Here is a 17,666-nt window from a genome sequence, read left to right on the forward strand (position 1 = left end):
CTCCATGGACTTTACAGTGTTCCAAAACTTTTTGAATTAGTTCTACAGGATGCAAATTATTGTTTGAAAAATCTAGCCTTAGCTTTCCTAACTGACTGAGTATATTGGTTCCTGACTTCCCTGAAAAGTTTCATATCGCGGGGGCTATTTGATGCAATTGCAGAACGCCACAGGATGTTTTTATGCTAGTCAAGAGCAGTCAAGTCTGGGGTGAACCAAGGGCTATATCTGTTCTAAGTTCTACATTTTTTGAATGGGGCATGCTTATTTAAGATGGTGAGAAAATCACTCTTGAAAAGCAAGCAGGCATCCTCTACTGACGGGATGAGGTCAATATCCTTCCAGGATACCCAGGCCAGGTCGATTAAAAAGGCCTGCTCGCTGAAGTGTTTTAAGGAGCGTTTGACCTTGATGAGGAGTGGTCGTTTGACCGCGGACCCATTACGGATGCAGGCAATGAGGCAGTGTTCGCTGAGATCCTGGTTGAAGACAGCAGAGGTGTATTTAGAGGGCAAGTTGGTCAGGATGATATCTAAGAGGATGCCCATGGTTACGGATTTAGGGTTGTACCTGGTAGGTTCCTTGATAATATGTGTGAGATTGAGGGCATCTAGTTTAGATTGTAGGATGGCCGCGATGTTAAGCATTTCCCAGTTTAGGTCACCTAACCGTACGAACTCTGAAGATAGATGGGGGCGATCAATTCACATATGGTGTCCAAGGCACAGCTGGGGGCTGAAGGGGGTCTATAACAATCGACAACGGTGAGACTTGTTTCTGGAAAGGTGGATTTTTAAAAGTAGAAGCTAAAATTGTTTGGGCACAGACCTGGATAGTATGACAGATCTCTGCAGGCTATCTCTGCTGTAGATTGCAGCTCCGCCCCCATTGGCAGTTCTATCTTGTCGGAAAATGTTGTAGTTAGGGATGGACATTTCAGGATTTTTAGTGACCTTCCTAAGCCAGGAATCAGATACGTCTAGGACATCCGGGTTGGCGGAGAGTGTTAAAGCAGTGAATAAAACAAAGTTAGGGAGGAGGCTTCTAATGTTAACATGCATGAATCCAAGGCTATTACGGTTACAGAAGTCAACAAATGAGAGCGCCTGGGGAATGGGAGTGATGCTGGGGGCTGCAGAGCTTGGGTTAACCTCCACATCACCAGAGGAACAGAGGAGGAGTAGGATAAGGGTACGGCTAAAGGCAATAAAAACTGGTCGTCTAGTGTGTTCGGAACAAAGAGTAAAAGGAGCATATTTCTCGGCGCGGAAGAATAGATTCAAGGCATRATGTACAGACAAGGGTATGGTTGGATGTGAGTACAGTGGAGGTAAACCTAGGCATTGAGTGACGATGAGAGGTTTTGTCTCTAGAGGCACCATTTAAACCAGGTGAAGTCATGTGTGGGGGGTGGAAGAAAAGGACAAGCTAAGGCATATTAAGCAGGGCTGGAGGCTCTACAGTGAAATAAGACAATAATCACTAACCAAAACAGCAATAGACAAGGCATATTGACATTAGGGAGAGGCATGTGTAGCCAACCTGGCCGGGTGGTTCTAGGATAACAACCTATCCCTCAACGTAACCAAGACTAAGGAGATGATTGTGGACTACATGAAAAGGATCACCGAGCACGTCCCCATTCTCATCGACGGGGCTGTAGTGGAGCAGGTTGAGAGCTTCAAATTCCTTGTCATCCACATCAACAACAAACAAGAATGGTCCACACACACCAAGACAGTCATGACGAGGGCACGACAAAGCCTATTCCCCCTCATGAAACTAAAAAGATTTGGCATGGGTCCTGAGATCCTCAAAAGGTTCTACAGCTGCAACATCGAGAGCATCCTGACCGGTTGCATCACTGCCTGGTACGGCAATTGCTCGGCCTCTGACCGCAAGGCACTTCAGAGGGTAGTGCGTACGGCCCAATACATCACCGGGGCAAAGCTGCCTGCCATCCAGGACCTCTACACCAGACGGTGTCAGAGGAAGGCCCTAAAAATTGTCAAAGACCCCAGCCACCCCAGTCATAGACTGTTCTCTCTACTACCGCATGGCAAGCGGTACCGGAGTGCYAAGTCTAGGACAAAAAGGCTTCTCAACAGTTTTTACCCCCAAGCCATAAGACTTCTGAACAGGTAACCAAAGGTTACCCAGACTATTTACATTGTGTACCCCCCCCCCAACCCCTCTTTTACGCTGCTGCTACGCTCTGTTTATCTTATATGCATAGTCACTTTAACCATACATCCATGTACATACTACCTCAATTGGCCTGACCAACCAGTGCTCCCGCACATTGACTAACAGGGCTATCTGCATTGTGTCCCACCTCCCGCCAACCCCTCCTTTTACGCTACTGCTACTCTCTGTTCATCATATATGCATAGACACTTTAACCATACCTACATGTACATACTACCTCAATAAGCCTGACTAATCGGTGTCTGTATATAGCCTGGCTACTCTTATTTTCAAATGTATTTTTACTGTTGTTTTATTTCTTTACTTACCTACACACACACACACACACATATACCTTTTTTTCCGCACTATTGGTTAGAGCCTGTAAGTAAGCATTTCACTGTAAGGTTGTATTCGGCGCACGTGACAAATAAACTTTGATTTGATTTGATCATAGGGTCCAGTGAGTAGCTAGGCGAACTGGAGACACGGCGAATTCAGACAGGTAGCAGGCCAGGGCTAGCAGGCTAGCAGATAGACCCCCGGGGGACGTCGCAACAGAAGAGCCTGTTGAAACCCCCTCGGACGGTTACGTCGGCAGACCAGTCGTGATGGATCGGCGGGGCTCTGTGTCGGCAGTAAAGGGTCCAGGCCAATTGGCAAAAGAGGTATTGTAGCCCAGGAATTGGCTGATGGATCTCTTCCGCTAGCCGGTAGATGGGCTAGCTCCAGGCTAGCTCCAGGCTAACTGGTGCTTGCTTCGGGACAGAGACATTAGCCAGGAGTAGCCACTCGGATAGCAGCTAGTTAGCTCTGATGATCCGGTGTAAAGGTTCAGAACTTGCGGTAGGAATCCGGAAATGTGGTAGAGAAAAAGCAGTCCGATATGCTCTGGGTTGATATTGCGCTGTGCAGACTGGCAGGAATTGACCGGGCTGAGATTGGCTGATGTCCGAGTTAACGGTGATGACCGCTAGCAGTGGCTAACTGACTACTAGCTAGTAGCTAGGTAGCTGGCTAGCTTCTGATGGGGGTTCCGGGTTCTAAAGAATAAAACAATAGCAGATCCGTACCACATTGGGTGAGGCGGGTTGCAGGACAGTATGTTCAGTCCGTAGATGGAAATTGAGAATATATATATTTTTTTTATATATGAAATATATGCGAAGAAAACGATATATACAAGGGACGGGACAAGCAAAACAGATGTCCGACAGCTACGCCATCTTGGAACGGGAGTGCATACCCCAACCAGAACCCAAGGATTACATGTAACATTCGCACTGAGCTAAAGGGTAGAGCTTCCGCTTCCAGGAGCGGGACTCTAACCCGGAAGCTTATAAGAAATCCCGCTCTGCCCTCCAATGAACCATCAAACAGGCAATGCGTCAATACAGGACTAAGATCAAATCGTATTACACCGGCTCCGATGCTCATCGGATGTGGCAGGGCTGGCAAACTATTACAGACTACAAAGGGAAGCACAGCCGAGAGCTGCCCAGTGACACAAGCCAACCAGATGAGCTAAATAACTTATTTAGCTCATAAATATGTTAAATATGTTCACTTTGAAGCAAGTAACACTGAAACATGCATGAGAGCATCAGCTGGTCCGGACGACTGTGTGATCACACTCTCCGCAGCCGATGTGATTAAGAATATCAAAAAGGTCAACACTCACAAAGCCGCAGGGCCAGACGGATTACCAGGACGTGTACTCCACAGATGATGCAATCTCTATTGCACTCCACACTGCCCTTTCATACCTGGACAAAAAGAACACCTATGTGAGAATGCTATTGATTGACTACAGCTCAGCGTTCAACACCATAGTGCCCTCAAAGCATGCACTGACCAACTGGCAAGTGTCTTCACTGACATTTTCAACTTTCCGAGTCTGTAATACCAACATGTTTTAAAAACACCACCATAGTCCTGTGCCCAAAACCACTAAGGTAACCTGCCTAAACGACTACCGACCCGTAGCACTCACATCTGTAGCCATGAAGTGCCTTGAAAGGCTGGTCATGGCTCACATTAACACCATCATCCCAGAAACCCTAGACCCACTCCAATTTGCATACCTCCCCAACAGATCCACAGATGATGCAATCGCCATTGCAATCCACACTGCCCTTTCCCACCTGGACGAAGGAACACCTATGTGAGAATGCCATTCATTGACTACAGCTCAGCATTCAACACCATAGTGCCCTCAAAGCTCATTCAATAAGCTAAGGACCCTGGGACTAAACACCTCCCTCTGCAACTGGATTCTGGACTTCCTGACGGGCCTCCCCCAGGTGGTAATGGTAGGTAACAACACATCCATGACGCTGATCCTCAACACGGGGGCCCCTCAGGGGTGCGTGCCCAGCCCCCTCCTGTACTCCCTGTTCACTCATGACTGCACAACTCCAGATCCTCAAAAAGTTCTACAGCTGCATCATCAAGAGCATCCTGACGGGTTGCGTCACTGCCTGGTATGGCAACTGCTCGGCCTCCGACCGCAAGGCACTACAGAGGGTACTGAGTACGGCCCAGTAGATCAGGACCTCTATCCCAGGCGGTGTCAGAGGAATGCCCTAAAAATTGTCAAAGACTCCAGCCACCCTAGTCATAGACTGTTGCCTCTGCTACCGCACAGCAMGCGGTACCGGAGCGCCAAGTCAAGGTCCAAGAGGTTCCTAAATAGATTCTTCCCCCCCCGGAACGCTGCTGCTACTCTGTTATTATCTATGCATAGTCACTTTAATAACTCTACCTACATGTACATATTACCTCAATTACCTCGACACCGGTGCCCCCGCACATTGACTCTGTACCGGTACCCCCTGTATATAGCTGTCACGATCGTCAATGGGAGAGAGAGAGGACCAAGACGCAGCGTGTGGAAAATACATCTTCTCTTTATTAGAAGAAGGACAACGAAACAAAACAACAAACAGACGAACGTGAAGCTATCAAAGACTAAGTGCAAACATGCAACATAGACACAGACAATTACCCACAAAACCCCAATGCCTATGACTGCCTTAAATATGGCTCTCAATCAGAGACAATGAACCACAGCTGCCTCTAATTGAGAACCAATCTAGGCAGCCATAGACATAACTASACAACTACACTAGACACTACAAAAACACATACATTCCCCATGTCACACCCTGACCTAACTAAAAAACATAAAGAAAACAAAGAATACTAAGGCCAGGGCGTGACAGTAGCCCCGCTATTGTTATTTACTGCTGCTCTTTAATTATCTCTTACTTTTTTTGTATATTTTCTTAAAACTGTATTGTTAGTTATTAAGGGCTTAAGGGCTGGTAAATAAGCATTTCACTGTATGGTCTACACCTGTTGTATTCGGCGCATGTGACAAATACAGTTTTATTTGATTTGTTACACACTACTCAAAGAACAGCCATTACACTTATAAAACAACTGGTTTCAACTGGGCATTAGTTCATTCATGAGCCAATGATTTGTGCTGGTGATTTCAAAGGCAAAACTGATCTTAGATCAGCAATTCTACTTTGAGATGTTGCTTTATGAATACGTTCCCCAGTGTCCACATGCCAGGAGGACTTCACATAATCAAATATTGGTACTAATTCAAGTAGAAATGTCTTAGACTAATCATTGTAACTGTGTTCATTAATGACGTAACGATGTAATACCTCATGGAGAGAGACAGAAAGAGAGAGAAAGCTATAGACTCGTAGAGAGAGAGGCTGACAAAGAGGGAATAGAGAGAGATACAGTTGAGTGTGAGACAGCTATGGTATACAGTAATGGCCAGTACCCGTTTGGAGCGTCGCTGGGCTCTCCTGCGGATGCGAGGCCTGGTGCGGTTGGGGCCTTCAGCTGCATCCTGGACCCAGCCTCGTGTCAGCACCACCCCCGGCCCCGGGCCGAACACACCCCTCTCCCTTAGCAGCTCCTCCTCCACACACAGCCACATAGTCCCCAACCGCTCCGACTCATAAACACACAGCTGCAGGAGAGAGAGGGAAAGGAATGTAAAAATGAACGTTGGGGGAGATAAGAAGAGCGTGAAAATGACATATGGGGAACATTAGAGGCATGTCAGAATTATGTTGGGGAACCATAAGAGGAATGTAAAATTATGCTCGGGGAACGTAATAGGAATACTGTAGGAATGTAAAAATGCTCTACAAAAGACTGTTCAGTCACATTCTACATGGGCACAAAAGATCTCGCAGTACCTGTGTGTGGTTCTTCATCAGCTTCTCAAACATCTCCTGACCTCTCTTCAAATGGGCCTCCATACAAGACAGGAACTCCTAGAAAGGAGGAGAGAGACAGAGAGACAAATCAAATCAAATTGTATTGGTCACACACGTTTAGCCGATGTTATTGCAGGTGTAATTATTGTTTCTAGCTCCGACAGTGCAGTAATATCTAACAAGTAATATCTAACAATTTCACAACATATACCCAACACACACATCTAAGTAAAGGAATGGAATTAGGAATATATAAATGAACAATGTCAGAGCTCCGGCCAAACGCTATGCCACTTGTAGTTTCTTCTCCGTAATGAGTCTGGATCTGAGTATCGCCTCGACAATTTCTAGAACGCAAACACATTCTAACTGTTCTGATTGGTCCCAGAAACTGAAGGGTTGGGCCAGAGCCAGAACACACGTGGTTAAAGCGGCGTTTAGAAAATGTGTCATTAGCCTCCCAAGTGGCACAGTGGTTTAAGGCACTGCATCGCAGTGCGAGTTGTGCCACTAAAGATCCTGGTTCGAGTCCAATTGGCCCAGCGTTGTCCGGGTTAGGGGAGGGTTTGGCCGGCAGGGATGTTCTTGTCCCATCGCTCACTAGTGAATCCTGTGGCGGGCCGGGCACAATGCAGGCTGACATGGTCGCCTGGTGGACAGGCACATTGGTGCAGCTGGCTTCTGGGTTAGGCGGGCCTTGTGTCAAGAAGCAGTGCAGCTTGGCTGGGTTGTTTAGGATGACGCACGGCTCTCAACCTTCGCCTCCCCCGAGTCCATACGAGAGTTGCAGCGTTGGGACAAGACTGTAACTACCAATTGGATACCAGGAAATAGGGCTAAAAAAATTATAATCAAATAAAGACAATGTGTCATTGGCTTTGATACTCTGGTTAGAGATGATCCAATCGCGGATGACTTTTTTGTACAACAGACCTCATTTTGACGTTACCACAAATGACTTCAACAATGGCAGTCTAAACTGAACTACACCTTTCTGACACCTTTCTACCCTGCTAGAGCTGCCCCGGTCAACTGTAAGTTATGTTATTGTGAAGTGGAAACGTCTAGGAGCAACAACTGCTCAGCCGAGAAGTAGCGCGGGGAAAAAATTGCCTGTCCTTGGTTGCAACACTCACTAACAAGTTCCAAACTGCCTCTGGAAGAACGTCAGCACAAGAACTGTTGGTTTCCATGGCCGAGCAGCCGCACACGAGCCACACGAGCCTAAGATCAACATGCGCAATGCCAAACGTCGGCTGGCGTGGTGTAAACCTCGCCGTCATTAGACTCTGGAGCAGTGGAAAAGCGTTCTCTGGAGTGATGAATCACACTTCACCATCTGGCAGTCCGATGGACAAATCTGGGTTTACCTGTCCCAATGCAGCTCTGGGTTTACCTAGTACCAACTGTAAAGTTTGGTGGAGGAGGAATGGTTGGGCTAGGCCCCTTAGTTCCAGTGAAGGGAAATCTTAACTCTACAGCATACAATGAAATTCTAGACAATTCTGTGCTTCCAACTTTATGACAACAGTTTAGGGAAGGCCATTTCCTGTTTCAGCATCATGCCCCTGTGCAGAAAGCGAGGTCAATACAGAAATGGTTTGTCGAGATCGGTGTTAAAGAACTTGACTGGCCTACAAAGAGCCCTGACTTCAACCCCATCGAACACCTTTGGGATGAATTGAACCGCCGACCACTAGCGAGGCCTAATTGCCCAACATCAGTGCCCAACATCAATAATGCTCTTGTGGCTGAAAGCAAGTCCCAGCTGAAAGCAAGTCCCAGCAGCAATGTTCCTAAATCTAGTGGAAAGAAGAGTGTTAAAGCAGCAAAGAAGAAACCAACTCCATATTAATGCCCATGATTTTGGAATGAGATGTTCGACGAGCAGGTGTCCACATACTTTTGGTCATATAGTGTATGTAGCGAACATAAAGAAGCGAAAGGATTCAGTTTGAGTCGTCAGGCAACACTACTATGACTATCCCTCAAAGTGTGTTACATCATAAAACAAATATCTTACAAATCACTGAACAAACTGAAAATTATAATCAATGTTCAGTGATCATTTAGACCAGTTCTACAGTACTGTGTGTGTAAAAACAACACACCTCAATAATTCTGTATGAAAAACAATGTCCCATCTTTTCCTTATGACCTTTCTGTAGCCTAAAACAGCCACTTCCCATACTGCGTATTCATATTAGTATTGTTTGTTTCATCATGAAATTACCATACACTCATACAATTACAGCCCATATGAATTGCGTTCAGTAAGTGAAATATGCAGCCTTACAATAACACCGTCTATGGATCCAATAGTTTGGTGTCTGTGATCTAATTAGCTTAAACATTAATATCTCAGTGGTACGCTGCGGCAGTGGGCAGGGTGCAGGGGTGTGTCTGTGTGCGTCCTTGTGTGTGTCTTTGTGTGTGTGCATGTCCTTCTACTACATTAGCGCTAGCTAGTGACACTTAGGACTCACATTGGCACGGCTCACAGAATCATTAAGACAATCATCACAACATAGAGAGGGTGAAACAACACATCTCCTGCCATAACGTGTGACCAAGAACGCACATTTCTGTCGGTTACAGACAGAACATATGCTGCAGACTTGAGCTTCAGTCATGGTCGTGCATGGCTAACTCGATTTCTTTGTGGTATTGGTAATCATATTTCTCTGCTCTACTGCCTCCACCTGGGGAAATAAATGCATAGTTTAATAAATACTTGTTTTTTTGTAAAAAAAAGAAACAGAATTTAAAATCCTCGTGCATCAATCTAAGTAACATAATCACAAAATCCCCATCAAAATGTGTCAGTTTAAGATAGAGTTACCAGTATACTACGTATACTATGTTGGCCTTACGCAACTGGGGTGAAAGATGGCCGAGCTACAGCAGTGTTTGACTGACCATGAGACATTCTGAAAATCTGTCATCTCACGAAAACGTCTAAAGAGTCCAAACGGGTTGGCCTACAAACTATTTCTCCGGTTTGCTCTACAACCTCCACAACTGTCACGGGACTAGTCTGAAGGAAACCCATACAAACGAGTGGAAGTATGGAGGTAGTTTTGTGCCAACAAAAATAAAAGGATAAATATGTGTAAAAAAAAAACGAAAATATTACCTGAGCTTTCTAGATATAGGACAGACACTTCAAAACATCATTCCTTATGATTCGTTTTTTTACTGTCTTTTTTTGCCATTTATGAATGTGTTATTCAATGCGTTTCTATGGGCTATAGTAGTAAAGGCCGAATTCAATATTTTATCAAATTTATTTTTTTATACATAATTCTTATACCTAAAGGGGTACTAAAATTCAAAATCAAACAGCTGAATGATCCATGCTAAGACCATATTAAAACAATTCCATATGTTAGCTTAGTACACCCCCGCCCCCAACCCCCAAGAGCTTGAACTCTCATCCCTGATACAGATTGAAACCCTAGTAACTTTATATGGCATTCCAAAAGCTGGCAAAAATGTGACAATACAGTATAGAAGACAAAAACAAATGAAGGAAGAATTGGAAGCGAAATTGAAGAAATATTAAAGAGAGAGAAGAAATGGGCCGCATAAAGTTGATCAAATAAAGCCACATTTTAAAAGATAAACACACCGTCGCTGCCATCACCACCATCTATAATTTCATTTCTTCATTTGGACAAACATAATATATAGCATTAATTACCCTAATTAGCAGATAGCAACCTCATTGGCTCTTTAAACACTGCATTAAATAACATAACTAATCTCTTCCCCTATGCAATTAACACCACAACATCACACACTCTCATTTCCATTTTAATGACTTCCCAACAACGCACCAACTCTGATGATTGTGTGTGTGTGGGGTGTAATGTGTGTGTGTAATGTCAACTTCTCTGTGTGCTGGCAGTGACTGGTGAGGAACTTAACGTGATTATTAGTCCTATTAATTATCTTTATATTGTGAAGGCACAGATAGAATTATAGAACGCTGCTGAATCCCTGAAAGCATTTGACTGCTCCCAGTCTGTCTGTCAGTCTCTTCATGCAGTATGCTGCTGATATCTGTAACCATTTATCATGGGCACCTTGTCTCAGGCACCAATGATAAGCATTTACAATCCTACACTCACCTGTAGTTATCTTCACACACTAGGACAGAAAGAGGAAGAAAGTGGCCCGAAACAGAGTGGAACCGGGAGGGACTGTACAGTACTATCTAAATTCTTTAGCGTCTAAGACGTTGGGGGGGTGAGGGGGAATATTTTAAGATGGTCATGCTATGGATCATTTAGTTTTTCACAATTCCTGACATTTAATCCTAGATAAAAAAAATCCCTGTTTTAGGTCAGTTAGGATCACCACTATATTTTTATTTTAAGAATGTGAAATGTCAGAATAAAAGTAGAGAGAATTATTTATTTCAGCTTTTATTTATTTAATCGCATTCCCAGTGGGTCAAAAGTTTACATACACTCAATTTGCAGTTGGCAGCATTGCCTTTAAATTGTTTAACTTGGGTCAAACGCTTCGGGTAGCCTTCCACAAGCTTCCCACAATAAGTTGGGTGAAATTTGGCCCATTCCTCCTGACAGAGCTGGTGTAACTGAGTCAGGTTTGTAGGCCACCTTGCTCGCACACACTTTTTCAGTTCTGCACACAAATTTTCTATGGGATTGAGGTCAGGGCTTTGTGATGGCCACTCCAATACCTTGACTTTGTTGTCCTTAAGCCATTTTGCCACAACTTTGGAAGTATGCTTTGGGTCATTGTCCATTTGGAAGACCCATTTGCGACCAAGCTTTAACTTCCTGACTGATGTCTTGAGATGTTGCTTCAATATATCCACATACTTTTCCTTCCTCATGAAGCCATCTATTTTGTAAAGTGCACCAGTCCCTCCTGCAGCAAAGCACCCCAACAACATGATGCTGCCACCTCCGTGCTTCACGGTTGTGATTCTTCTTCGGCTTGCAAGCCTCCCCCTTTTTCCTCCAAACATAACGATGGTCATTATGGCAGAACAGTTCTATTTTTGTTTCATCAGACCAGAGGACATTTATCCAAAAAGTACGATATTTATCCCCATGTGCAGTTGCAAACCGTAGTCCGGCTTTTTTTTTGTGGTTTTGGAGCAGTGGCATCTTCCTTGCTGAGCGGCCTTTCAGGTTACGTCGATATAGGACAAATTTTACTGTGGATATAGATACTTTTGTACCTGTTTCCTCCAGCATCTTCACAAGGTCCTTTGCTGTTGTTCTGGGATTGATTTGCACTTTTCGCATCAAAGTACGTTCATCTCTAGGAGACAGGACGCGTCTCCTTCCTGAGCGGAATGACGGCAGCGTCCTCCCATGGTGTTTATACTTGCATACTATTGTTTGTACAGATGAACGTGGTACCTTCAGGCATTTGGAAATTGCTCCCAAGGATGAACCAGACTTGTGGAGGTCTACACATTTTTCTTCTGAGGTCTTGGCTGATTTTTGGGGGATTTTCCCATGATGTCAAGCAAAGAGGCACCCGAGTTTGAAGGTAGGCCTTGAAATACATCCACAGGTACACCTCCAATTGACTCAAATGATGTCAATTAGCCTATCAGAAGCTTCTAAAGCCATCACATACTTTTCTGGWWTTTTCCAAGCTGTTTAAAGGCACAGTCAACTTAGTGTATGTAAACGTGTGACCCACTGAAATTGTGATACAGTGAATTATAAGTGAAATAATCTGTCTCTAAACAATTGTTGGAAAAATTGTGTCATGCACAAAGTAGATGTCCTAACCGACATGCCAAAACTATACTTTGTTAACAAGAAATTTGTGGAGTGGTTGAAAAATGAGTTTTAATGACTCCAACCTAACTGAATGTAAAATTCCGACTTCAACTGTATTTGATTTTGAATTTCAGGACCTTTAGGATATGAAAATATATATATAAAAAAATTGGATAACATATAGATGTTGTCCTTTACTACTAAAGCCCATAGAAACACATTAAATAACACATTCATAATAAGCTAAAATAAATCATAAGAAAAAAGGTTTTGAAATGTCTGTCCTAAATCTAAGAGATATAAAAAAACTCTGGAAATATATACAGTGCCTTCAGAAAGTAATTGAGGTAATATGTACATGTAGGTAGAGTTAAAGTGGCTATGCATAGATAATAAACAGAGAATACCAGCAGAGTAAAAGAGGAGGGGGGGACAATGCAAATAGTCAGGGTAGACAATTTATTAGCTGTTCATGGGTCTTATGGCTTTGGGGTAGAAGCTATTAAGAAGTATTTTGGTCCAAGACTTGGTGCTCTGGTACCACTTCCCATGCGGTAGCAGACAGAACAGTCTGTGACTAGGGTGGAGTCTTTGACAATTTTTAGGGCCTTCCTCTGACACCGCCTGGTATAGAGGTCCTGGATGGCAGGAAGCTTGGCCCCAGTGATGTACTGGGCTGTACACACTACCCTCTGTAGCACCTTGCGGTCAGAGGCTGAGCAGCTATCATACCAGGCAGTGATGCAACCAGTCAGGATGCTCTCGATGTTGCAGCTGTAGAACCTTTTGAGGATATGAGGACCCATGCCAATTTTTTTCTGTTTCCTGAGGGGGAATAGGCTTTGTCGTGCCCTCTTCACGACTGTCTTAGTGTGTTTGGACCATGACAATTTGTTGGTGATGTGGACACCAAGGAACTTGAAGCTCTCAACCTGCTCCACTACAGTTGTCCTGGCACCACACGGCCAGGTCTCTGACCTCCTCGCTATAGGCTGTCTCATTGTTGTCTGTGATCAGGCCTACCACTGGAGTTGTGCCTGGCCATGCAGTCATGAGTGAACAGGGAGTATAGGAGGGGACTGAGCACGCACCCCTGAGGGGCCCCCCTGTTGAGGATCAGCGTGGCGGATGTGTTGTTACCTACCCTTACCACCTGGGGAAGACCTGTCAGGACGTCCAGGATCCAGTTGCAGAGGGAGGTGTTCAGTCTCATGGTCCTTAGCTTGGTAATGAGCTTTGAGGGCACTATGGTGTTGAACACTGAGCTGTAGTCACTGAATAGCATTCTCACATAGGTGTTCCTTTTGTCCAGGTGGGAAAGGTCAGTGTGGAGTGCAATAGACATTGCATCATCTGTGGATCTGTTGGGGCGGTATGCACATTGGAGTTAGGGTTTCTGGTATAATGGTGTTGACGTGAGCCATGACCAGCCTTTCAAAGCACTTCATAGCTACAGACGTGAGTGCTACGGGTTGGTAGTCATTTAGGCAGGTTACCTTAGTGTTACCTTAGTGTTCTTGGGCACATTCGGAGACTTGTCCGAAACCCACTCCTGCATTGTCTTGGCTGTGTGTTTAGGGTCAGTGAAGGTGAACCTTCACCCCCTGTCTGAGATCCTGAGAGCTCTAGAGCAGGTGCACTTCAGTCGAGTCTCCTGACACATAGTGTTTGTGAGTCTCCCCGTTCCATAAAGTGGTCATAATAGTGTTGTAGGTCAAACCGTTCAGGCGCTACAGACTATTAAGACCGATTTTCTGGATGTCTCATGGTCTGACGAACACCGCTTGTTGCGGGGCCAATGTGATGAAAAATATATTCTGTTAAATCCTATTTCCTGACTGCTCTGCCTTTCAGAAGGTAGAGACCATTCATCAAGCAGTCGATGGTCTGTCAGCAGATGATATGATAAAGAAGAACATAAGATGAATCATGTTTTCATCAGATTTGTACCGCTAAAATTACCAACCCCTGTTTAGGTGGTTCGAGAGACACATACACACATACACACACACAGGAAGGGAGAGACATGCACAGACACACACACACACAAACAAACACAGTTTCAGGCAAGACTGAAAGACAGACAGACGCTGTAATTTCATGCCTGTGCGCATGGGTAATACGTCTCCACGTCCTGATCCAGATGGTGCAACGTCTTCATCTGCAGGAGGAAATAATGATGTGTGCAGCGTGTTTCGGGAGGAAAACAACAAAAAGCGCGTCTTTAACCTTCAACAGCAGCATGAGCGTGTGTGTGTGTGTGTGTCTGTGTATTACTACAGATACAACTAACATATATCAATTACTGGGCCCACTGAGGGGTGGTCAGATGGGACAATCCAGATCCATTTACAGAAATAATCAAAACAAACCCACAGGGCTGGACAGACCAACGCACACAGCACAGTGACATTGGTGTGTGTGTGGTGCTTTAGTTGCATGTGGACATGTTTGACTATACTTGTGGGGACTAGACGTCCCCAGAAGAATAGTAAACAAACAGTTGACCAACTGGGGACGTTTTGTTTGTCCCCTCAAGGTCAAATACTATTTCTAGTGGATTAAGGTTAAAATTAGCATTAGAATTAGGTTTAGCGTTAGGGTTAGGAGCTAGGAGCTAGGGTTAGTTTTAGGGTTAGGAGATAGGGTTAGGTTTAGGGTTAGTGTTAAGGTTAGGTTAGGTTTTGGGGTTAAGGTAAAAAAAGATTTTGAATGGGACTGAATTGTGTGTCCCCACAAGGTTAGCTAACAAGACAGTGTGTGAGTGGGTGTGTGTGGTGTGTGTGTGTGTGTGTGTGTGTGGTGGTGTGTGTGTGTGGTGTGTTGTGTGTGTGTGTGTGTGTGTGTGTGTGTGTGTGTGTGTGTGTGTTGTGTGTGGTGTGTGTGTGGTGTGTGTGTGTGTGTGAGTGTGAGTGTGTGTCTGCATGTGTGATGGTGTTTAGGGGAATGTGTGTGACAAAGAGGTCATGTAGCTAATGAACCCACATTCCCTAAGGACACACACACTCAAGGTCCTCAAAAGTATAGTAATACCAACAAACACATACCCACACTATGCTTACGCTACTTGTCCAGTGTAGTTTGGCTTTCCTTCATACCTCCCATACTATCATACCCATTTTGATAGGTGAAACGTTGACTCCATCTCATGCACCTTCTCCTGTGATGATGATGATTCATGATGAGTGTGTGTGTGTGTGTGTGTGTGTGTTGTGTGTGTGTGTGTGTGTGTGTGTGTGTGGTGTTGTGTTGTGTGTGTGTGTGTTGTGTGTGTGTGTGTTGTGTGTTGTTGTGAGTACGTGAGTACGTGCGTTACCTCCACAGTGCCAGTTTCTCTCCCCAGTCGTTTGTGGACAGAGCGAATAGCAGAGCTGATTACACCATCTTTCCTCTGGATGGTGCTAGTCAGCTTCCTCTTCACATTGCCTGACGGGACAAAAACCATCAATCCTTCAGTCAGACATACAAGTGCAAATACAAGTACAAATACAAGTGGAGGCCTGAGCATATTACAAGATCAGCAGATCATACTGATGTGGTTCACTTTTTCAGGCATAAAGATCTGATATTCTGTGCAGGCCTGCGTCTCACCTGTGTGTATACCTGAGTGATGTGTATGTACGTCAATTAATGTGTGTGGTTTCACCTGTTTGTATACCCGAGTGATGTCTGTCTATGTCCATGCCTGTGAGTGGTCTCACCTGTGTATAACTGCCACACCTTGAGTGCTGTCTCCTCCCACAGCGGGCTGATGTCACTCATGCTGACAGGTCCCATCCTCTGTGTCTGATTAGCTGAGAGCTCAATCTTATAGGTGTCTTCTAGAATGGTGCGTCTCTCAGTCAGGATCTTTGACCACACAAACTCTACTAGGGACATCAGCTCTGTAACACACACACACATTCAGCTCAATCTCATGGGTTATGGATGCAGGCCTTGACCAGGGACATCAGCTCAGCTGTCACTACTGTCACACATGCACACACAGTCCTACCTGTGTCAGAATCAGGTACTTGGCTGAGTGTGGTAGTGTGGCTGGTCTTGAGAGGGAACAGATGAGACAGGATTCTCCGCTGGTGTTTCTTGTGCCTTTCAAACCCAAAGCCTTCTGGGTAGCTGTAGGGCACACAAACAATATCCCATAGCATAAACCTACAATTAATACAAAGCCAGTGGCGACGCGTCATTAAGGGCAGGTGGGGCTGAGCCCCTGAGATAAAATAATAATAATAACAATAATAATACATTTATATATATATATATATAATACACATAATTTTAGTTAAAATTATTTTAATTTTAGTACATTATTTTGGCATGAATACATGTCACAAATCAGTTTGCAATTATTATTTTTTGAAATCCTTGAGTTAATACAAAAATGGTCTCTTTTTTTGCTTTCTTGATTAAGGCAGCTCCAAAATACAGGTGTTTCAGCCTAGCTCAGTGGTTTCTGTGGTGGTGGGGCAGCCAGCAGAAAATAGTGGTTGGTAATTTTCTCTAGTTGCGCTGTGATTGGCTCAGTGTTCTGTCACTCATGGGGACACTACGTCACCGCTAAATCTACAGGGAGAGTTTGAAAATTCAAGCCCCTTGAGTGCTGCCATAGATTTACCTTAGAAATACACATCCTAGAAGGCTGAGGGTCAATGGTCACAGATAAAATTACATCAAATCACGTGGCTTTACCGTAGCTTTGATTGGACTGATCATGTCAACATCATACTTTCAAAATCTTAGCTAGCAAGCTAGACAAGTAGTCATCATCATGAATCAAGTTGACAATCTACTGGCAAATCCATTATAGATAAAATAAATTATAGATAAAACGTATCAGTGCTCATCAGGCATTGGACATAAATATTACACAACAAGTAGGAAATCGCAAATTCAACAATGAGTGGTTTGGAAGGAATCAGGGGCTAACGGCAAGCTTTGCAAAGCAATCACTAGCCTGCTATTCAGTGGAGATTGTGGTCCAAGTCTGGGTTTAAGGGTCTCTTTTCCAAGCTCAAAAGGATACATTTTCTCATGCAACACCATGGGCCAGAAAAGGTTGAATACATTGGCCATGCTGTCAATCCAGCATGACTTCTGTCGCATTCAAAACAACTGGAAACTCGGAACTGGGAAATCTCAGACTTCAGTGAGTTCAAGACAACTGGTCAACTGCTCCGACGGGGAAGATATGTTTAGAACGGTATTCCAACTCGGAATTCCAAGTCGGGAACTCAGGCCTCTTTCTAAAGGTCCGACCTGAAGATCACTGATGTCATGATTTAAATCATATTTTTTCAGTTCCCAGTTGTCTTGAAAGCACCATAAATCCAGAGAATGCCAAACTTTGATGACTAAATTTGCCCACAAGAAGGACCGCTGTGCCACCTTCATGTTCAAATGAGCACAGCACAACAAGGTGAGTCAAAAAATGCATTGTATGCTGTTGCATAAATTA

At 44.4% G+C, this 17,666-nt stretch overlaps 1 protein-coding gene across 1 annotated transcript in view; it reads right to left on the reverse strand.

Annotated features, from left to right (window-relative positions):
- Positions 1-17,666, reverse strand: part of wdfy4 (WDFY family member 4) — a 172,783-nt gene that overhangs the window by 77,229 nt on the left and 77,888 nt on the right. The window contains 5 exon segments of the mRNA XM_070448191.1: positions 5,993-6,184; positions 6,417-6,494; positions 15,528-15,637; positions 15,913-16,095; positions 16,206-16,327. Coding sequence (XP_070304292.1) covers positions 5,993-6,184; positions 6,417-6,494; positions 15,528-15,637; positions 15,913-16,095; positions 16,206-16,327 — 685 coding nt within the window.

The sequence above is a fragment of the Salvelinus sp. IW2-2015 genome, linkage group LG18 (assembly GCF_002910315.2).
Source record: "Salvelinus sp. IW2-2015 linkage group LG18, ASM291031v2, whole genome shotgun sequence".
Taxonomy (NCBI): Eukaryota; Metazoa; Chordata; class Actinopteri; order Salmoniformes; family Salmonidae; genus Salvelinus; species Salvelinus sp. IW2-2015.